Here is a 24,318-nt window from a genome sequence, read left to right as displayed (position 1 = left end):
TCTACTCTCTCTGTCAAATAAATAAAATCTTAAAAAAAAATTCAGCACCTTTTGTTTTCCAAGTCAATGGCTTTATGGAAATGTTCTCATATATGTTCCCCTGTGCTCCTCTCTCTTACCATTCTCCAAGACCACCGTCTTCTCCCCTTTGCAGCCCCTGTGATCCACTTCTCCCCTAAACCATGACTTTATACTTCCTACCTGCTTTGATATGGCCTCATTCTCTCCCTTTAGTTCTGGAGATTGTTCTGTCAGTGTTCAGGTAGATTTCTGGAGTGTTTATGATAATTTGATGGGTATCTATTTGTATCTGTGGGATTAAAGAAGCCTAGGGCCCTCCTACTGTGCTGTCTTTTCCCAAAATCTTCATTAATTGATTTTTAATTTTGAACCAGTATATGAAATACCTAGAATAAACTCCACATGGTCATGGTGTATAATTACTTTTATACATTGCTGCATTCAAATTACTAATATTTTATTGAGGACTTCTGTGTCTGATTCATGAAAGATATTGGTTTGTAGTTCTCCTTTCTTGTGATGTGTTCGTCTCGTCCTGGCATTATAATAATACAGTTTAAATCCACTGTAGTCTGAAAGCATACTTCATATGACTAATGAAATAAATAACATGCAGTGTTATTTTAGTTTCTCCTGTACATTATAATGATTCAACAGTTAGTTCTATACATTGATCAGTGCTCATGATCATAAGTGAACTCTTAATCCTCTTTATCCATAAGATATATTAAGTGAGTTGAGGGAAATTGGAGGAGGAGACTAACCATGAGAGACTGTGGACTCTGAGAAACAAAATGAGCATTTGGGAGGGGAGGCGGGTGGGAGGTTGGGTGAGCCTGGTGGTGGGTATTATGGAGGGCACATATTGTATGGAGCACTGGGTGTGGTGCATAAAAAGTGAATTATGGAACACTGAAAAGAATTTTAAAAAAAGATATATTTTACAAATTTAAAAGAATCAAAATCAAAATATATGATTTCTCTTCTTTTAGATTTGTTGGGGATATTTTAAGCCCCAGAATATGGCATATCTTGGTGAATATTCTGTATGAGCTTGAGAAGAGATGAACCAATTTATAAGTGTCAGTTAGATTTAATTGATGGTACATATGAGTTCAATATTTTATGGATTTTCAACCTGCTAGATAGGTCAATTACTGATAGATGGTGTGAAGGTTACAAGTACAATAATAAATTTTTCTGCTTCTCCTTGCAGTTCTGTCAGGTTTTGCTACATGTATTTTGTTGCTCTTTTGTTAGATCCATACTACTTAAGGAATATTGTGGCTTTTTGAGAAATTGACCCCTTTATTAATGTTCTATTTATCTCTGATAATTTTCCTTGCTCTGAAGTCTGCTTTGTCTCAAATCAATATAGCTTATCCAGCTTTGCCTTGATTACTGTTAGAATGAGATGTCTTTCTTTATCCTCTTAATATTAGTCTATTTTATCTTTTAAGTGAGTTTCTTGTAGACAACATATAGTTGGGTTAGGTTTTTTATTGATTGTGACAGCCTGTCTTTTAACTTCTGTGCTTTGACTTTCACATTTAAAATGACTATTGATACATTTGTTTTAGTATTGAGAGTATTTGTAACTATTTTCTTTTTAATACCTAGTATTTTTTTTTCATCTGTCACTCTTCCTGCCTTCTCTGGCTTTAAATATATATTTAATATGATTCTGTATCCTCTCCTTTCTTAACATGTCAATTTTATTTCTTTAACAAAATTTAGCGGCTGTCCTAAGTTTGCAATATACATTTACAAGCTAATCTATCCACTTCCAAATAACACTGTACCATTTCATCTGTAGTGCAGGTATCTGATAACAGTGTATTCACAATTCCTTCTTCTTTTCCCTTGTAACATTGCTGTCATTCATTTCACTTACCTGCAAACTATAATCAGTGAATACATTGTTTCTATTATTATTTTGAAAAATTTTTATCAATTAAGAGTAAGAAAAATAAAGTTTTTTTTTTTTGGCTTTGTTTATTCCTCTCTAATGCCATTCCTCCCTTTATATAGATCTGGATTTCTTTTTCTTTTCCATTTTATTTTATTTTATTTCTTTTCAGTGTTCCTGAATTCATTGTTTATGCACCACACCCAGTGCTCCATGCAATATGTGCCCTCCATAATACCTATCACAAGTCTCACCCAGCCCCCCATCTCCCTCCCCTTCAAAACCCTCAGTTTGTTTCTCAGAGTCCACAGTCTCTCATGGTTTGTCTCCCCCTCCAATTTCTCCCAACTCATTTCTCCTCTCCATCTCCCAATGTCCTCCATGTTATTCCTTATGCTCCACAAGTAAGTGAAACCATATGATAATTGACTCTCTCAGCTTGCTTATGTCACTCAGCATAATCTCCTCCAGTCCTGTCCATGTTGATACAAAATTTGGGTATTCATCTTTTCTGATGGAGACATAATATTCTTTTGTACACATGGACCATATCTTCTTTATCCATTTGTCCATTGAAGGGCATCTTGGCTCTTTCCAGAGTTTGGCGACCGTGGCCATTGCTGCTATGAACATTGGGGACAGATGGCCCTTCTTTTCACTACATCTATATCTTTGGGGTAAATACCCAGTAGTACATAGGGAAGCTCTCTTTTTAATTTCTTAAGGAATCTCCACACTGTTTTCCAAAGTGGCTGCAACAGTTTGCATTCCCACCAACAGTGTAAGAGGGTTCCCTTTCTCCACATCTCTCCAACACACGTTGTTTACTGCCTTGTTAGTTTTGGCCATCCTAACTGGTGTAATGTGGTATCTCAATGTGGTTTTGATTTGAATCTCCCTGATGACTAATGATGATGAACATTTTTTCATGTGTCTGTTAGCCCTTTGTATGTCTTCTTTGGAGTAGTGTCTGTTCATGTCTTTTGCCCATTTTTTGACATGATTATCTGTCTCGTGTGTGTTCAGTTTGAGGAATTCTTTATAGATCTTGGATATCAGCCCTTTGTCTGTAGTGTCATTTGCAAATATCTTCCCCATTTTGTGGGTTGCCTCTTTGTTTTGTTGACTGTTTCCTTTGCTGTGCAGAAGCTTTTTCTCTTGGTGAAGTCCCAAAAGGTCTTTTTCACTTTTGTTTCCTTTGCCTTTGGAGACATGTCTTGAAAGAAGTTGCTGTGGGTGATGTTGAAGAGGTTACTACCTATGTTCTCCTCTAGGATATTGATAGATTCCTGCCTCAAATTCAGATCTTTTATCCATTTCAAATTTATCTTTGTGTATGGTGTATGAGAATGGTCAAGTCTCATACTTCCACACATGGCTGTCCAATTTACCCAGCATCATTTATTGAAGAGACAGTCTTTTTTCCATTGTATATTTTTTCATGCTTTGTTGAAGATTATTTGACCATAGAGCTGCTCTCTACTCTGTTCCACTGGTTTATGAGTCTTTTTTTGTGAATGGTCAAGTCTCATACTTCCACACATGGCTGTCCAATTTACCCAGCATCATTTATTGAAGAGACAGTCTTTTTTCCATTGTATATTTTTTCATGCTTTGTTGAAGATTATTTGACCGTAGAGCTGCTCTCTACTCTGTTCCACTGGTTTATGAGTCTTTTTTTGTGCCTGTACCATGCTGTCCTGGTGATCACAGCTTTGTAGTAAAGCTTGAAATCAGGCAATGTGATGCCCCCAGTTTTGTTTTTCTTTTCAACATTTCCTTAGAAATTCAGGGTCTCTTCTGATTCCATACAAATTTTACGATTGTTTGTTCCAGCTCTTTGAAAAATGCCAGTGGAATTTTGATCGGGATGGCATTGAAAGTATAGATTGCTCTAGGCAGTACAGACATTTTAACAATGTCTATTCTTCTGATCCATCAGCATGGAATGTTTTTCCATCTTTCTGAGTCTTCTTCAATTTCTTTCATGAGTGTTCTGAAGTTTCTGGGAGTACATATCCTTTCCCTCTTTGGTTAGGTTTATTCCCAGGTATCTTATGGTTCTTGGTGCTATAGTAAATGGAATCAATTCTCTAATTTCCCTTTCTGTATTTTCATTGTTAGTGATAAGAAAGCAACTGATTTCTGTACACTCATTTTGTATCCTGTCACATTACTGAATTGCTGTATGAGCTTATTGATTTATTCTGTCACATTGATTGATTTGCAGATGTTGAACCATGCTTGAATCCCATGCATAAATCCCACCTGGTCATGGTAGATAATCTTTTTAATGTACTGTTGGATCCTATTAGCTAGGATCTTGTTGAGAATCTTAGCGTCCATATTCGTCAGGGATATTGGTGTGAAATTCTCCTTTTTGGTTGGGTCTTTGCCTGGCTTGGGGATCAAGGTAATGCTGGCTTCATAAAAAGAGTCTGGAGGTTTTCTATTTCTATTTTTTTGAAAATAGAAAATAGTACATCTACTGTTTGTTAGAATTCTCCAGGGAATCTGTCAGGTCCTGGACTCTTGTGTTATTTTTTTGGGAGGTTTTTGATCACTTCTTCAATCTCATTACTAGATATTGGTCTATTTAGGTTGTCAATTTCTTCCTGATTCAGTTTTAGAAGTTTATAAGTTTCCAGGAATGCATCCATTTCATTTAGGTTGTGTAACTTATTGGCATATAATTGTTGATAATAATTTCTGATGATTATTTCTATTTCCTTGGTATTAGTCATGATATCTCCCTTTTCATTCATAATTTTATTAATTTGGGTCCTTTCTCTTTTGGATTAGTTTGGCCAATGGTTTATCGATCTTATTGATTCTTAAAAAAAAAAAAAATGCAACAGCTTCTAGTTTCACTGATGTGTTCTACTGTATGTCTAGTTTCTATCTCATTGGGTCACAAATCAGGGCTCAACTGATACCAAAAGACTGAGAGTATTCCCTGCATATTCTCAGACCACAGTCCTTTGAAACTGGAACTTGACCATAAGAAAAAGTTCAGAAGGAATTCAAACACTTGAAAGCTAAAGACCACAGTGCTTAAGAATGGTTGGATCAACCAGGAAATCAAAGAAGAACTTAAACAATTCATGGAAACCGATGAGAATGAAGAAACTTTGGTCTAAAACCTATGGGATGCAGCAAAGGCAGTCCTAAGGGAGAAATACTTTGCCATCCAAGCCTCCCTCAAAAAAAATGGAAAAATCCAGATTATACCAGCTCTCTTTACACCTTAAAGAACTGGAGTATCAACAACAAATTAAGCCAACCCCACACACAAGAAGGGAAATAGTCAAGACTAGAGCTGCATTTCTGATCTGTATTGGATTCCTTCTCTTTGAAGAACTTCTTTTAATATTTTCTTGAAATGCAGTTTTTCTGGCAACAAATATCTTCAGTTTTTTTAAGATTTTATTTCTTTATTTGACAGAGATATAGCACAAGTAAGCAGAGCAGCAGGGAGAGGGAGAAGCAGGCTTTCTGCTGAGCAGGAAGCCTGATGTGGGACTTGATCCCAGGACCCTGGGATCATGACCTGAGCCGAAGACAGCCACTTAACTGACTGAGCCACCCAGGCACCCATCTCCTCAGTTTGTTTTTGATATAAGAAAGTTATTGTGTCCCTGTCAATTTTGAGGGATGACTTTTATGTATACAGAATTCTAAATTGGTAGATATTTTTCCTTTAACACTTTAAATATTTTTCCTCATTTTCTTGTTGCTTGCATGCTTTGATGAGAAGTATGGTGTAATTCTTATCCTTTTTCCTGTATAGGTAAGGTATTTTTGTTTTCCTTTGGAGTTCTTAAGATTTTCTCTATGCCTTTCATTTTCTAACTATATTACATTGAATGTAATATAGTTAGATGTAGGTTTTTTGATATTTATCGGTTTTGGTATTCTCTGAACTTCTATCATCTGTGGTTTTTTGCTGTCACTAATTTTGGAAAACTCTCCACCATTATTACTTCAAATATGTCTTCTGTTCAGTGTTTTTCTTCTGATATTCCCATTTATGTTATAACTTCTGAAATTGTCCTAAAGATCTTAGATATTCTGTACTTTTTTCCCCCATTTATTTTTCCTTCCTTGTCGATTTGGAAAGTGGTTAATGACATATCTCACCTTCATTGATTTTTTTTTTTCCGTGACTATGTTCAGTCTACTGATGAGCACATCAAAGGCATCCTTAATTTCTGTTGCAATGTTTTTGATTTCTAACATTTCAGTTTTTTCTTAGATATTCCAGATATCTGCTTACATTGACCATCCATGCTTACATGTTGTCTATTTTTCCCATGAGAGCCCTTAGCATATTAGTCATAACTGTTTTAAATACTCAGTATGGTTATTCCTAAATCTTTCTCATACCAGTCGGTTTATACTTAATCTCTACCTCTTCAGACTTCTTACTTTTAGCATGCCTTGCAGTTTTGTTGTCACTGTCAAAATGTAGATGTGATGTATTGGGTAAAAGGAAGTGAGGTATATAAGACTTTGGTATGAAGCTTCATGTTTGTCTTGCTAAAAGTAAGGCTTTGTTGTTTGCTATAGCTGAAGGTGTCAGCTGCTAACATTCCCTATACTGTTGTGCTTTTTTTTTTTTTTAATCTCCACTAATACCTTTGGATTTCCTTTTAGACTGATTCTTGAGGTCTGAGGCTTGATTTTCTTTTAGGTATAATTCACTATTATTATATAGAAGCCCTAATATTGTGATGGTCAGGACAGGGGAAAAAATTCTATAAGCATCTGATTAGGGTTTGGCCTTTTAGTAAGTCTGTGCTTCTTGAACCCTTCCTAAGTGTTTCTCATGTCTCTCTTATCCATTTGGGAAGACAGAAAGGTTAGAAGGGGCTGAAATTGTGTATCTGCTTACCCCATGTTGAAAGTTTATTAGGTTCTAGTAAATCATGTTGGTTAAGCTACAGTTAAATAGTTTTCTTTGAGAGCAAAATTTGTTTAAGAGAACATGTTTAAAAGTAGCTACTTTCTGGTCCTCTTGTTGGAATTGTGTGGGAATTTTCCTTTGATCTTCACCCTGAGAACTTGGTTGGGTTTCTAGAGGTAAAACACATGGTAATGTGGGGGTACCACTAAGATTCAAGCTAGTACACCTTCAACTTTTAGCAATAAGCCTGCATAAAACTTCTTATGGTTATAATAGTCTATTTTGATCCAATAACAACTTTGATTGCATCAAAAACTCTGCACTTTTACTCCTAGTCCAACTTTACATTATTGAAGTGAGAATTAACTTTTTTGGGGACGCGTGGGTGGCTCAGTTGGTTAAGCAGCTGCCTTCGGCTCAGGTCATGATCCCAGCGTCCTGGGATCGAGCCCCACATCGGGTTCCTTGCTCCGCAGGGAGCCTGCTTCTCCCTCTGACTCTTCCTTCCACTCTGTCTGCCTATGCTCGCTCTCACTCGCTCGCTCTCTGACAAATAAAAAAAAAAAAAAAAGAATTAACTTTTTTGTATTGTACATCCTTTAACCAATTTTTATGGTTATAGTTATTAATACTTTTGTCAAAGTTTTAATTTTTATACTAGAATTAAAATTGATTTATAGCTTATCCTTACAATATTACATATTTTATTTGTGTATATACTTATCTGTGAGGCATATACTTTCATATGCTTTCATATTCATGTTTACCATCCTTTCATTTCACTTGAAAAACCTTGTTTATTACTTCTTCTAAGACAGGTATAGGGGTGACAAAAAATTCCTCAATTTTTGTTTGTTTGAGAAAGTTCATCTCCACTCAGTTTTAAAGAACAGTTTTACCAGGTATAAAATATTTGATGGGTAGTTTTTCTTTTCTTTCAGTACTTTGACTATACCACCTCATTCTGTCCTAGAGTGCAATATTTCTGGTTAAAAATTCACTGATAGCCTTGTTTTTTTGTTTTGTTTTGTTTTGTTTTTGTATTTTAGTTTCAGGTTTGTATTTAAATTCCAATTAGTTAACATACAGTATAATATTAATGTGAGGTGTAGAATGTAGTGATTCATCACTTACCTACAACACTCAGTTTTCATCACAAGCAGTGCCCTCCATAGTACTCATCACCCATTTAAACCATCTCTCTCCCCACCAACCCTCCAGCAATCCTCAGTTGTTCTCTATAGTTAAGAGTCTGTTTTATGATTTGCTTCTCTCTTGAAATCCACTGATAGTCTTATAGGAGTTCCCTTATATGTACTCTTCTGCTATGTTCAAAATTCTTTGTCTTTTTTATTTTTGTCTATTTAATTTTAATGTCTTAATATAGACCTTTTTAGGTTCGATCTATTTGGAACCTTTGGGGAGCTAGAAATTTGGATATCCATTTCCCTCTCGAGATTTGGGAGGTTTTTAGCCATTATTTCTTTAAATATTCTTTCTGTCCTTTTCTCTTTCTCTTCTTCTATTTGTATAATTGATGTTATTATGTAAGTACTATAGATTTTCATCACTCTTTTTCAAACTTTTTTTCCATTTTGTAGTTTGGATAATTTCAAATCACCTGTGTTTGAGCTCACTGATTTTTTTCTTCTGCTTAATTGGGTCTGCTGTTGACGCTCTCTAATGTATTTTTTGGTATAGTCATTGTGTTCTTTAGCTCCAGAAGTTCTGTTTGGTACTTTTATATGATTTCTATCTCTTGTTGATTTCTCATTTTGTTTATGTATTATTCTCCTGATTTTATTTAGTTGTCTATTTATGTTCTTTTATAGTTCATTGAGCTTCTTTGAAATGATAATTTTGATATTTTGTCATGTAGTTTGTAAAGCTCCATTTCCTTTGTTTTGTTTACTGGTACTTTGTTTTTTTTTTTTTCCCTTTGGTGATATCATGTTTCCTTGATTCTTCTTTCTTAAAACCTTGAGTTGATTCCTGTGAATTTGAAGTAGTCACCTCTTACCACCTTTACATCCTGGCTTCATTAGGAAAGTCCTTCACCAGTCACCCTGGCCAGAGATTCTAGATGGCTGGCTGCTAAGTTCTGTGGGAACTTGGTATCTGTGTCCATGGAGGTCAGCCTGTTGCTTGGGTCCACTGATGTAGGCCTGTCACCTGGGTCCCCAGGAACAAGGCTATATCCTAGGTCTGTGAAAGAAGGGACTTGATCCTTGGTCCAGGGGTCTAGCCTGGCTCTGCATTATATTTGGGCAGGCCTGGAACTTGGTACATGTGTGCTAGGCTGGAAACTAGTTTCATGATAGCTAGTATAGAGTCTGGAGTCCACAGGAATGAGCCTGGAGAATGAGTCTATGGGGTACTAGCCTGGAATCTTGTTCCATGGAGGCTGTCCTTGAGCCTGGGTTCTTAAGGTGGGCCTGGAGTCTGAGTCTACAAAGGCTGAGTTGGCATCAGGATCTGTAGGTCAGACCTAAAGCTGGTGTCTATGGGGTGAGTTTCAGGACGAGGTACAAAAGGGTGGGTCAGTAGCATGCATTTTCAGGAGACAATTTGGCACCAGGGACACTGGAGCCTGGGTCCATGGGTCTGTTTAGTGCTTGGGTCTGCAGAGGAAGTCCTGGAGCCTGGATCCATTGGGGCAATCTGGCCTGTGGGTCTGCAGATACTGTCTTGGTGTGGGATAGATCTGGATATAGTCCATAGAGACTGCTTTGGCACCAGGGTCCACTGCACTTGGCTTTTTACCTAAGTCACAGGGGTGGTCCTGGATCCCAATGGAAGCAGGCCCAACGTCTGGGTCTATGGGTACCAGTTTGTCACCAGCTTCCAATAGTGCAGTCTTTGAGACTAGATTAATAGTGCCTGCTTAAAGCCTGTGTCAGTGGAGACCATCTTGGCACCAGGGAACACTTGGGTGAACCTGGAGTCCAGGCCTGCAAAGGCAGACCTAGAGCTTGAATATGCTGAGGTTGGCCTGGTACTGGGATCTTTGGAGGTGGGCCTGGAGCCTGGATCCAAAGGGGACAGCCTGGTACCAGGTCTCACTTTAATGCCAGGGGCTGTAGTGACGTCAAACACTCACTTCATTTTCTATTCCCCCAGCAGAGCTCTTGAATAAAGGGGAACCTCTCTTGACATAGTACTGCATAGGCTTGGGGAAAGGGTGACATGGGTTAAGTGAAACTATCTGGCTTCCCCTCTTTAGTGTGTCTTTTCTTATTTCTGTACTCTATCCAGGTGCTATAATTTCTCACCTAGATTTCAGAAGGTATTTATTTATGGATGGTTGTCAAATTGTTTCTATGAATGGCAAGTTCTGGAAACTCCTATAATGCTATCTAACAGACATTCCTTTCTAATATTTAATTTTTAATCTTAGAATTTACATCTTTTTCTTACATTGCCCATCTTTCTTGCATGTTCTCTACTTTTTCTATTAGAGTCCTTTGTATATTAATCATAGTTGTTTTACAAGATGGGATTAGGAGGGAGACAAACCATAAGAGACTCTTAATCTCACAAAACAAACTGACGGTTGCCGGGAGCGGGGGGGGGGATAGGGAGAGAGTGGTTGAGTTATGGACATTGGGGAAGGTATGTGCTATGGTGAGTGCTGTGAATTGTTTAAACCTTGCTATTCACAGACCTGTACCCCTGGGACTAATAATACATTATATATTAATAAAAAATAAAAAATAATTATTTAAAAAATCATAGTTGTTTTAAATTTCTAGTCTGATAATTCCAACATCCCTGCCATCTCTACATCTGGTTCTGATGCATTTTGTCTCTTTAAACTATTTTTTTAATCTTTTACTGTGCCTTGTAATTTTTGTTGTAAGTCAGATGTGATATGCTGGGAGGAGGAATCCTAGTGAATAGGTCTTTAATGATGTGATAGTAAGTTGTAAGGGAGAGGGAAGAGTTTGATAGTTTTATTAGTACATCTAAGTCTATTTGTGAGCCTATGTCCCTGCCCTGTCACCTTTACCAGTACTTCTCATATGTGCCCCCCCTGCCACTTCTCTGGCACTAGATGTCTAGGGTGGCCTGGAGTTGGATATTTCCATCCACTCAGGTGGAAGGCCAGAGATTAGAGTTCTGTATTTCCCATTTCCTAATTTGGTTAGGCTCTAATAAAACTCCAGCCAGTTTGGTTCTGGTAAAATAGGTTTTCTTGAGGGCAGGCCTTTTAAGGAACAGACTGCTCTGGTATATCTCAAAATGGTTATTTTTCTCCTCCTCTTTTGGGAAAACAGGAGTAGATTTTCTTCAGTAGTGTCTGTGAGAATCTGGAAGAGCTCCCTGAAGCAAAAACTTACAAAAGTATGGGAGATTCATTATGACTGGGCACCCTCCTCTCCATGATTAAGTGGAAAGGCTTTTCTGCCAGCCTCAAATCATTTTTTTGTTTTGGTTATACTGATATGGCTGTTATGTAGGTACATCCTTGGATGAAATGAGTTTAGGATCCTCCTACTCTGCCATCTTCCCAGAAGTCCAACATAAATCAATCTTGTTTTAAGGATAACTACCCTAAGTATGACTTCATAGCCACAAAAATAAGGGAAAAATCATTAAAAATTAACTAAATAATTATTTAAAATTTCTGTACACAGAGTTATGAAAAACAAAAAGAAATGACAAAAAAAAACATGACTGTCAACAGGTTTTATCCTTATATGTAATACATATAAGTCTGTCTATAAAAATAATGTTCATATTTAGATTATTTTTAATAAAAATATATTAAAGTTAGAAAAAATTTTCCTTCAACAGAAAAAATAGATGGCATATATTTTTTAATCACATACATTTATACTAATAATGAAATAAATTCCATTAAAATAATTTATAAAATACCAAGTACCTAACGTATATAATATCAATTGGGAAAAGTGTGAGAAAACAGCTGTCAATGTTACAAGTAAATAGGCATAATGACTAAACATTTTTAGAAAAGCTATATGAAAATATGTATAAATTATAATAAAAATATACTAATAGATATCAGTGACATTGGAAATGTGTAGTCCCTTTGACCCAGATATGTTTTTCATTTTTTAAATTTAATGTTTTATAATAAAAAATCTACATGACAAATCTATTCTCACAAACCTATATGTATATTAGCTGAAATTTTTTAAATTTATGTTTTAAATATTACTAACTTTACCAGACCTTCATAATTATTAAATGGTAATTAATCACCTTTTAAATTTTGTTCACAATTTTAAAAGGACTGTCTATTGGTGCTTCATTATAATCAAGATGTTAGGTGTTGGATGGAGCTAGAAACATATTCTATAATAAAAAGTAAATGTCTAGGAGGAATAGATGTTGAAATTTGTCAAGCGAAACTTCTAATATTATTATTTTTTCTCTCCTTAGTTGATATATATATATGTATATGTATATATACACATATATGTTATATATGATATATATGTTATATATAAGATATATATCAAATATATCAATATATCAATATATTTGATATATATCAGATATATCAATATATTGGGTGAACCTGGAGTCCAGGTTCTGTATTTAATTTACTAAAAGGTTCTTTTTCATTTTCATCTTGGTAGATCAGGGTATGGATGAACCCTCAGGTTTTACACTTGAAAATCTAGAACTCACTTCAGGATACAAGGATCAACATCAAACAAGTGGAGTTTACCAATCTCAAAGATTGAGTGGTAGGTATAATATTTGAAAACGTATTTTAAAATAGTCCTAAAACACTTAATGATTTAAAAATCATCTGAAATGTGATCAACCTTTTAAGAAATTATTATTATTATTATTATTTTATAATCTCTACACACACTGTGGGGCTTGAAATCATACTTCTGAGATCAGGAGTTGCATGCCCTACTGACTCAGCCAGCCAGGTACCCCAAATACGATCAACTTTATTTATTGTTTTATTGTTATATCTTTCTTTAGGTTGCATATTTTAGAACATTATCTGCCAAAATTAGGATTCTACAGAACTAGTAAATGCTATAATGCTATTTGCACTACTCATTACTTCTCACAGTTCTTAAATATTCTTAATTGTTATACTATATATCTTAAGTTTATTGACCAAGAAAGCCTATCTTTTTCATCATCATGGAATAATGTTTCTGGAAAATGAAATACTTGTTTAGGAAACACTTTTCTAGGAATTTTATTTTTTTATTTTTTAAAAGATTTTATTTTAAGGGAGGAGGCAAGATAGTGGAGGCATAGGGGACCTTGTTTCATCTAGTAACTTGATTTTAACTAGATAACTAGCAGACCATCCTGAACACCCAAGAATTCAATCTGAGATGTAAGAAAAGAATATCTGGACTCTTCAACTAGAAAAGCAACCACTTTTTGCAAGGTAGGAGGTGAGAGTAGTGAATCCGAGGGGAGATACTGGAAGATAAGTAGTGAGGAGAGAGAGAGCCTTATAAGCCAGCTACCAGAAAGTGATATTGCCCTGGAGGGCAAAACTGGAGCCCTTAGAAATCTCAAGTGAGAGATATCCCTGCCTGAAAGGTGCTCAGTGGATGAAATGGGCAGAATTCTAGGTAGGGTAGTGTGGTCTCAGGATCCATAGAGTCACAGAATAAGCAGGGGTAACTGAACTGATACAGTTCCCAAGCAGTGGACTGGGGAAACTGGTTATGGTCAGTGAACCCACAGAGGGGCTCTTTGCTTAGTTTGTCATAAACTGTTAGCTGACACCTGATCTGGTGATTGCTGTCCACTGGGGGAACCTGCAGAGAACTAGAATTCAGGGACCCTCCTACATCCTTTGGGAGGGGCAGAACAGGTGCACACATGACCAGGCAACAGCTCTCAGGGTGGAGTCCTTGTAGAGGAAAGTATCCTGTGATTCTCTGCCTTCCCTCAAGGAAGGGCCAATCAGATTTGCACAGGATCTGGCAACCCTTTCAGGGCCAGGGACTTACAAAGTACAGTAATGCAAGACCCTGCAACTTCTCCCAGAGGATCTCTGTGGACACACACTACAGGGATCTGCAGAGTTTGGCACACACAAAAGTGAAGACTGCTTGTCCCTGAGGTTCACTGAAGAGAAGGGATCACAGTCTTATAGCTTTGAGGCTAGAGGTCAGGTTGTGGCCATTTTAATTTTGATCCTCTAAAGAGGTGCAGAAAGCTTTCAGGGGGAAAAAAAAAAAAGCCACAGAGGAATAGCTTATACTGAGCCTGGCCCTCTCACAAGGAACTGTGTAATTCTAAACAGGCACACACCTGAGAAATAGCAGGTAGGCCCCGCCCCCAGAAGATCAGCTGAAAGAGCAGATACACAGAAAGAACTCACAAGACTATAAAACTCCAGCATTAGTGGAAAATAGTATATAGAATTAAAAGGTTTTTTTTTTCTTCAAAAGTCATTTATCTTTCAGTTTAAATTACCATTTCCACTAGTTTCAGATTTTATCAACTCTGTTTTTGTCTTTTTTTTAACTTTCATTTTTTACATTTACATTTTGTAGATGTATTTTTCATTTTGGCTCCCTTTCACTCTATTCAGTTTAATTTTTGTACATCTATAAGTTTTGTTTTCTTGACAGTTTGGGGATTAGTGTCTTCTAACACACAGACCAAAATACACCCATGATCAACTGGATCACCCTGTTTTGTCTACCCTGTAAGATTATATTCTCTCCCCCTCCTTTTTTCTTTTCTTTTTTGGTGTCTGACCTCTTCAAGTTTGTCTACTATGTATTTTGCTTGGGTTGTGGTTGATATTTCTGCTCACTCATTCATCCATTCTTCTCTGGTTAAAATGACCAGAATGAAGAATTCACAACAAAATAAAGAACCAAAGGTAATATTATCTTCCATAGATCTAATTGATATGGATATAAGTAAAACATCAGAAATAGAATTCAGGATAACACTTATAAAATTAGAATGGATAAAGAAGATGTGAGATATATAGATAGATAGATGATAGATATAATGGAATAGAATGCAGCTGTCAAAAAATGTCATTTGCAACCACATGGATGGAATTACAGGGTATTACGCTAAGCACAATAAGTCAATCAGAGAAGGACAATTATATGATCTCATGGATATGAGGATTTTGAGAAACAAGGCAGAGGATCATAGGGAAAGAAGGGAAAATTGAAACAAGACAAAACCAGAGAGGGAGATGAACCATCTTAATCTCAGGAAACAAACTGAGGGTTGCTGGAAGACAGGGATCGGGTGGCTGAGTGACGAGCATTGGGCAAATTGTGTGCTATCATGAGTGTCATGAATTATCTAAGACTGATGAATCACAGACCTGTACCTCTGAAACAATACATGATATGTTAATAAAAAAAATTATTAGTTGGACTTGAAAAAAGCAAAAAGACACTAAAGAATCTCTTAGTACAGAAGTGAAATCTAATCAGGCTGAAATTAAAAATGCTCTAACTGAAATGTAGTCTAAATTGGATGCCCTAACAGTCAGGGTAAATGAGGCAGAAGAGAGAGTAAAATAACATAGGAGACAAGTTGATGGAAAAGAAGGAAGCTGAAGAAAAGAGAGAAAAACAACTAATAGGCCATGAAGAAGGACTTCAAAATATCAGTGATGCTACAAAACATACCAACATAAGAATTGTTGGGGGGTCCTCAGGGAAAAGAGAGAGAAAGGGCAAGTACATGCATTTAAGCAAAGCATATCTGAGAACTTCCCTAATCTGGGCATTCGTGTTCAAGAGGTAGAGAGGGCCCCTCCCAAAAATCAGTAAAAATAGGTCAACACCCTGACATAATAGTGACGCTTGCAAATTTTAGAGATAAAGAAGAAAATACTGAAAACAGTTTGAGAGGGGAAGTTCCTAACCAGAGAAGTAGAAACATTAGACTTACATCAGACCTATCCACAGAAGGAGGCAGGCCAGAAAGGGCTGGCATGTTGTATTCAGGGTAATAAATGAGAAAAATATGCAGCCAAGAATACTTTATCCAGCAAGGCTGTTGTTCAGAATGGAAGGAGAAATAAAGAACTTCCAGGACAGACAGAAACTGAAAGAATATGTACTCACCAAGACAGCTCTGCAAGATATATTTAAGGGGATCCTGTAAGCAAACAGAGAGCCCAAGAGTAATGTAAACCAGACAGAACAGAGACAATTTATAGAAACAGGGACTTTACAGGTAATGCAGTGGCACTAAATTCATATCTTTCAATAGTTATTCTGAATGTAAATGGGCTAAATGCTCCAATGTAAAGACATGGGGTATCAGATTAGATAAAAATCAACATCCATCCATATGCTGTCTACAGGAGACCCATTTTAGACCTAGAGACATCTCCATATTGAAAGTGAGGGAATAGAGAATCATTTATCATGCTGATGGACCACAAAAGAAAGCTAGAGTAGTCATCCTAGATTTTAAACCAAAGATAGTGGTAAGGAATGAAGAGGGACACTATATCATAGTTTAAGGGCCTACCCAACAAGAAGATCTAACAATATTTATGCTCCTAACTTGGGAGCAGCCAATTATATGAACCAATTAATAACCAAATTAAAGAAACATGTAGATAATAATATAAAAATACTAGGGGACTTCAACACCCCATAAACAGCAATGAAGAGATCATCTAAGCAGAAAATCAACAAGGAAACAAGAGCTTTGAATGACGCATTGTATTAGATGGACTTTGTAGATACATAGAGAACATTCTATCCTAAAACAACAGAATACTCATTCCTCTCAAGAATACATGGAATGTTCTCCAAAATAGACTACATACTGGGTCACAAATCAGGTCTCAGCCAATACTAAAAGACTGAGATTATGCCCTGCATCTTATCAGACCACAATGCATTGAAACTGGAACTCAATCACAAGAAGAAAACTGGAAGGAATTCAAACACTTGGAAGTCAAAGAGTATCCTTCTAAAGAATGAATGGGTCAACCAGGAAATTAAGAATTTAAATCTTTGAAACAATGTGAACAATAACACATTGATTCAACCATTGTGATGGTGCAAAGGCAGCCCTAAGGGGGAAATACATAACCATCTAAGCCTCTCAAAAAATTAGAAAATCCCAAATGCACAAGCTAACCCTACACAAAGAAATGAGAAAAAATAGCAAATAAAACCTAAACCAAGCAGGAGAAGAGAAATAATAAAGACTAGAACAGAGATCAATGAAATAGAAACTAGAAAAACAGTAAATCAATGAAAGTGACGGTGATTCCTTGAATTAATAAGATCAATAAACCACTGGCAAAACTTATCCAAAAGAAAAAAGGATCTAAATTAATTAAATCATAAATGAAAGGGGAGCAATCACAACTAACACGAAGGAAATAGAAACAATTATTAGAAATTATTACCAGCAACCATATACCAACAAATTAAGCAATGTGGAAGAAATGGATGCCTTCCTAGAAACTTTCAAACTACCAAGACTGAAACAGGAAGAAATAGACAATCTAAATAGACCAGTAATTAAATTTAAGCAGTAATCAAAAACCTCCCCAAAACACAGGTCTAGGTTGGGTGGCTATCCAGGGGAATTCTACCAAACATTTAAAGAAGAAGTCATATCTATTATCCTGAAGGAGATATTTTAAAAAATAGAAACAGAAAGATAACTTCCAAACTCTTGCTAGGAGGCCAGGATGACCCTGATTGCAAAACCAGGCAAAGACCCCATCAAAAAGGAGAATAATAGACCAATATCCCTGATAAACATGGATGTCAAGATACTCAACAAGATCCTGGCTAATAGGTTCCAACAGTACCTTAAAAGGATTATTCACCAGGGTTTTATGCCTGGGTTGCAAGAGTGATTCAACATTTGCAAATCAATCCATGTGATAAAACACATTAATTAAAGAAAAAAACAAGAAACATATGATTCTCTCAATTTATACAGATAAAGCATTTGACAAAATACAACATTAATTTATGATTAAAACTCTTCAGATTATAGGGATGGAGGGAACATTCCTCAATATCCTATTTATGAAAAGCCCACAACAAGTATCACTCTCAATGGGGCAAAGCTTAGAGTTTTTTTCCTTTAAGATCAGAAACACGACAGGGATGCCCACTCTTGCCACTATAGTTCAACATAGTACTAGAAGTCTTAGCATCAGTAATCAGACAACAAAAAGAAATAAAAGTCATCCAAATCAGCAAAGAAGTCGTCCTCTCAATCTTTCACAGATGACATGATCTTTATGTGAAAAACCCAAAAGACTCCACCCCCAAGTTAGTAGAACTCATACAGCAATTCAGCAATGTGACAAGATAAAAAAAATCAATGCACAGAAATGAGTTGCTTTTCTATATACTAACAATGCAACTGTCGAAAGAGAAATTAAGGAATTGATTCCATTCTCAATAACAACAAAAATAATAAGATATCTTAGAATAAACCTAACCAAAGAAGTAAAGGATCTATACTCTAGAAACTATAAAACACTTACAAAAGAAATTGAGGAGGATACAAAAAGAAAAATATTCCATGCTTGTGGATTGGAAGAATGAACATTGTTAAAATATCTATCCTGCCCAGAGTAATTTACACTTTCAGTGCTATCGCTATTAATATACCATTGAAATTTTTCAAAGTGCAGGAACAAAAAATTCTAAAATTTTTATAGAATTAGAAAAGACTCTGAATCACTAAGGGAATGATGAATGAGAAAAACAAAGCTGGGGGCATCATGTTGCTTGACTTCAAGCTATATTACGAAGCAGAGATCACCAAGACATCATGGTATTGGTACAAAAATAGACACATAGATCAATGAAATAGAATAGAGACTCTAGAAATGAATCCTTAACTCTATAGTCAACTAATCTTTGTCAAATCAGGAAGAAATATCCAGTGGAAACAAGATGGGCTCTTTAATAAGTGGTGCTGGGAAAATCGGACAGCTACATATAGAAGAATGAAACTGGACTATTCCCTTACACCATCCACAAAGATAAACTCAAAATTGATGACAGACCTCAATATGAGACAGGAGTCCATCAAAATCCTAGAGGAGAACCTAGGCAGTAACCTCTTTGATATCAGCCACAGGAACTTCTTTCAAGACATGTCTCCAAAGGCAAGTGAAACAAGAGCAAAAATTAACTTCTGGGACTTCATCAAGATAAAAAGCTTCTGCATAGCAAAGGAAACAGTCAGCAAAACTAAGAGGCAACCTATGGAATGGGAGAAGATATTTGCAAATGATGTTACAGATATAGGCCTGATACCCAAGATCTATAAAGAACTTCTCAAACTCAACACTCAATGAGCAAATAAGCAAGTCAAAAAAATGGGCAGAAGACATGAACAGGCACTTCTCCAAAGAAGACATCCAAATGGGTAACAGACACATGAGAAAATTTTCAACACCTCTATTCAGCAGGGAAATAAAAAATCAAAACCACATGAGATACACCACACACCAATTAGAATGTCAAAAATTACCAAAACAGTAAACAACAAATGCTGGCAAGGATGTGGAAAAAGGGAACACTCTTACATTGTTGATAGGAATGCATGCTGGTGTAGCCATTCTGGAAAACACTATGGAGGTTCCTCAAGATATTAAAAAATAGAGCTACACTATGACCCAGCAATTACACTACTAGGTATTTACCCCAAAGATACAGATGTAGTGAAAAGAAGGGGCACTTGCACCTCAATGTTCATAGCAGCAGTGTCCACAATAACCTCACCTTGGAAGGGGCCGGGATGTTCTTCAACAGATGAATGGATAAAGAAGATGTGGTAACATATATGCAATAGAATATTATTCAGCCATCTGAAAGGATGAATACCCAAATTTGCACCAACATGGATGGAATTGGAGGGGATTATGTTAAGTGAAGTAAGACAAGCAGAGAAAAGACTATCATATGGTTTCACTCATATGTGGAACATAAGCAATAACACGGAGGACCATAGGGGAAGAGGGAGAAATTAGAGAGGGAGATTAATCATGACAGACTATGGACCCTAGGAAACAATCTTAGGGTTTCAGAGGGGGGGAGGGTGAGGGAAAGAGATAATAGGGTGATGGGTATTGAGGAGGGCACATGCTGTGATGAGCATTGGTTGTAATACATAACTGGTGAATCACTGAATACCACATCAAAAACTAATGATGTACTCTACAGTGGCTAACTGAACATAATAAAAACAAATAAATAAAAATAAGAGAGGTAACAGTGATTCTCAGATGGAAAGGACCTAACTTGTCTGTCTGTCTTTTTTTTAAACTTGCCTTTTAGGGAATTTTCCCTGAAAGATTTATTGAGCTCTTACTATAGGCAAGATATCTAATCTATCTGGGACTTGATTCTGTATTCAAAAGTTCATTATTGACACAGCCTAATTCTGAGTAGGTGCAAAGCTCCAAATACTAATTTTGTCTGCTCCCACAATCATTTTTGTGAGTGATTATGTACCTATGTCCCATTTCTGGCTGGGGATATTTCTACTTTACATGAAGCTGTATGAGAGCTTCCCTTGAGATTAAGAATAGAGATATCAGGGGTGCCTGGGTGGCTCAGGGGTTAAGCCTCTGCCTTCGGCTCAGGTCATGATCCTGGGGTCCTGGGATGGAGCCCCGCATCGGGCTCTCTGCTCAGCAGGGAGCCTGCTTCCTCCTTTCTCTCTCTCTCTGCCTGCCTCTCTGCCTACTGTGATCTCTGTCTGTCAAATAAATAAATAGAATCTTTTAAAAAAAAGAATAGAAATATCATTCACTGATTTTTGACAATAATTGGTTTCTTTATTCTTGTACATTTTAGTGCTGTTTTAAAATATTTTTCCAAAATATGTTCAGTTGCCATGAAGAATTACACATAACTTAAGTGGGAATTTAATAAATTTTGTATAGGTGAGAATACCTGCCCTTGCTTTATTCTGCATTTTTCTCTCTGTGCTATTTCTTGCATGCTAATAATGTGCATCTAATTTGGTGAAGCTTTTAGGCAAAGTTAATTTTATCATTACTACATTTCAGGTTTTCTGCCTCCCACCTAGTGTCTATGTTCTGTTTTATTCTACTTTGAAAGTATCTGTTTTTAAACTATTAAAGTTGAAATTGTACATAAATTATTTCACTAAGGCAAAAAAAGGTCATGTGCTTAATCCACCGAGAAAATAAAAAACATCCTATGCTTATGGATTAGAAGAACAGATATCATTAAAATATCTATACTACAGAAAGCAATCTACAAGTTTAATGCAATCCCTATCAAAATACTATCATCAACTTTCACAGAGCTAAAATAAACAATCCTAAAATTTGTATGGAAATACAAAAGAACCCAAATAGCCAGAGGAATCTTGAAAAAGAAAAGCAAAGCTGGAAGCATGACAATTCTGGACCTCAAGTTATATTATAAAACTCATGGTCAAGACAGTATGGTACTGGCACAAAAACAGAAACACAGATCAATGGAACAGACCAGAAAACTCAGAAATGGACCCACATTTATAGTATCAACCAGTCTTCTTCAAAGCAGGAAAGAATATTATTAATGGGGAAAGTCCATGTAGTTTTTATTTCTTTGATTTCCTGGTTGATCCCTTCATTCTTTAGTAGCATGTTCCTTAATCTCCATGTATTTGGAATTTTCCAGATTTTTTTCCCTGTGATTGACTTCTAGTTTTATATTGTAGTGGTCAGAAAGGTGCATGGTATGATTTCAAAGTTTTTGCATTTGACCAGGCCTGTTTTGTGACCTAATATGTGATCTATTCTGGAGAATGGTCCATGTGCAATAGAAAAGAATGAATATTCTCCTGTTTTAGGATGGAATGTTCTGAATATATGTTAGATCCATCTGATTCAATGTTTCATGTAAAGCCATTGTTTCCATGTTGATTTTCTATTTAGGTAATCTATTGATATAAGTGTTGTGTTAAAGTCCCCTACTATTATTCTGTTATTATGAGTAAGTTCCTTTAAGTTTGTTAGTAAATGTTTTATTTATTTGGGTGTTCCCATATTGGGTGCATAAATATTTATAATTGTTGTATTATCTCCTTTATATTGTATAGTGCCTTTCTTTGTCTTTTGTTACAGTCTTTGTTTTAAAGCCTAGTTTGTCCAGTATAAGTATTGCCACTCTGGCTTTCTTTGGACATCTATTTGATGACGGAAGTTTCTTCATCCCCTCTCATTCAATCTGCAGGTGTTTTAAGTCTAAAATTGGTCTCTTTTAGGCAAGATGCTTGTTTTTTAATCCATTCTGATGCCCTACATATTTTTATTGCAGCATTTAGTCTATTTACAGTCAAAGTAATTACTGATGCATGTGTATTTATTGCCATTTTATTACTTGTTTTATCATTGTTTCTGGAGATTTTCTCTGCTCTTTTTTTTTGTCACTTCTGGTCTCTTCTTTCCACACAAAGAGAACCCTTTAATATTTCTTGAGGGATGATTTAGTGGTCATGAACTTCTCTAGTTTTTGTTTGTCTGGGAAACTCTTTATCTCTCCTTCTATTCTGAATAATAGCCTTGCTGGGTAGAATACTCTTAGCTTCAGATTTTTCCCATTCACCACGTTGAATATATCACATCAGTTTCTTCTGGCTTGCCAAGTTTCTTTTGAGAAATCTTCACCTTACCTTACAAGTCTTCCCTTGTAAGTTAAGCATTTCTTTTGTTTTACTGCTTTTAAGATTGTTTTCTTTATTACTGTATTTTGCAAATTTATTTATAACATATGTTGGTGTTGGCCTGCTTTTGTTGATTTTGGTGAAAGTTCTCTGTGCCCTCTGGATCGAATGACTGTTCCCTTCTCTGGATTATGGAAGTTTTCAGCTATTATTTCTTCAAATAAATTTTCTGACCCCTTTTCTCTCTCTTCTTCTGTAACTCCTATAATAATGAATGTTATTATGCTTGATGTAGTCACTGAGTTCCCTAAGTCTATTCCTATTTTGCATAATTATTCTTTCTCTCTCTTCTTCAACTTCATTAATTTCTGATTAATTTCCAATACTTTGTCTTCTAGGTCACTAATTCATTTCTCTGCTTCTTCCAGCCTGCTGTCCATTGTGTGAAGTCTGTTTCTTACCTCATATATTGCACTCTTCATCTCTGATTTTTTTTTTACCTCTTTTATTTCTGTGGTAAGGCTCTCACTCATGTCTTCTACTCTTTTCTCAAGCTCAGTGAATATCTTTATAACTGTTGCTTTAAATTCTCCATCAGCCATGTTACTTATGTTTGTTTTGCTTATATCTCTGGCAATTGCCTTATCTTGTTCTTTCATTTTAGATGAATTACTCCATCTTGGCACTTTTTCTAAGTCTTGGCATTCTTCTCTACGTTAGAAAAGCCAGGTATGTCTTGTGTTCCTGAAAGAACTGGCCTTAAGAAGTCAGGATCTGGCACTTCAGGGATTGTCCCTGGTATGTGTTGTGTATACTCTGGTGTTGTGTTTTGATTGCTCCATCCTTCAGGCCAGTCATCTGGTCACATGGGGGGATTTAACTAGGTGTACTTGTTCTGCTTGTGAAATGAGACCTGACAATACCTCTACCAGAACTGAAGCCTGCAGAAAGCTCTGGTTGGGAGATGATTTTATGGGCAGGGGTTTGTGCTGGTCCTCCAGGGTAGAGGCCCACCACACTGGGAATGATGCAAGCTCAACTGAGAAGAGTATTCCCACCAGAGTGCATGGGCATGGGGCTTGGTGTACACAAGTTAGGCAGCAAGTGTTGGTGCTACGCTGCTTTCCACAGATGGCCCTGTGTTTTTATTGAGGAATAGGGAGGGAAACTGCCAGCCAGCTCCTTGGATCCTGGTGAGGTGTCACCATCAGCACTTCTTATGGATGCACTCTGAGAACAAATAATCTCCCTCTCATGTTCCCCATGTGTTCTTCAGATCACTATTTCCAAGATATCTGCCTTTAGGCTCCCCCCCGCTTATCTCCAGGAGCTATGTAGTACCCTCTGAGCTCTATGCCAGCCATGCCCACCTTTAAACTCTGGGCTTTAAGGTCCACTGGTTGCAAGAACTCATGAAATTCAACCTCTCTTATTGCAAGCCAGTAGATTTGGAGAAATGTTCTTGTGCATTCCCCTCGTGTTCCTCTCTCTCTTGCCCTTCCCCATGACCATGGCTCCTTCCCCTCTAAAGTACCCATTATTCACTTCTTCCCTATACCAAATCTCCACACTTTCTAACTTCTCTAATGTGGTCTTTCCCTTCCCTTCAGTTGTGTTTGTTCTGTCAGTTTTCAGGTCAGTTTCTGAGATATTTAGGATGGTGTGTTATTTAGTTGTATTCATAGGAAGAGGTAAGCCCAAGGCCCTCTTCATCTGTTGTCATCTTTCTCTCCCCCAAACCCAGAAGAATTAATATTGTTAAAATATTCCTACAACCCAAAGACATATATAGATTTTTCAGTCAGCAAAGGAAAAGATATCATAAAATTTGTGTGGAACAACAACAACAAAACCCTAA

General features: G+C 36.5%; 1 protein-coding gene across 1 annotated transcript in view; it reads left to right on the top strand.

The window, feature by feature from the left end:
* The window catches only part of CCDC7 (coiled-coil domain containing 7), a 467,373-nt gene that overhangs the window by 350,221 nt on the left and 92,834 nt on the right, over positions 1–24,318 (top strand). Inside the window, exon 35 of the mRNA XM_045069128.1 lies at positions 12,446–12,556. Coding sequence (XP_044925063.1) covers positions 12,446–12,556 — 111 coding nt within the window. The remainder of the gene's footprint in view (positions 1–12,445; positions 12,557–24,318) is intronic.

This window comes from Mustela putorius, unplaced genomic scaffold (assembly GCF_011764305.1).
Source record: "Mustela putorius furo isolate JIRA1106 unplaced genomic scaffold, ASM1176430v1.1 tig00003913_pilon_pilon_pilon, whole genome shotgun sequence".
Classification (NCBI taxonomy): domain Eukaryota; kingdom Metazoa; phylum Chordata; class Mammalia; order Carnivora; family Mustelidae; genus Mustela; species Mustela putorius.
This window is presented reverse-complemented; position numbering and strand designations above follow the sequence as displayed.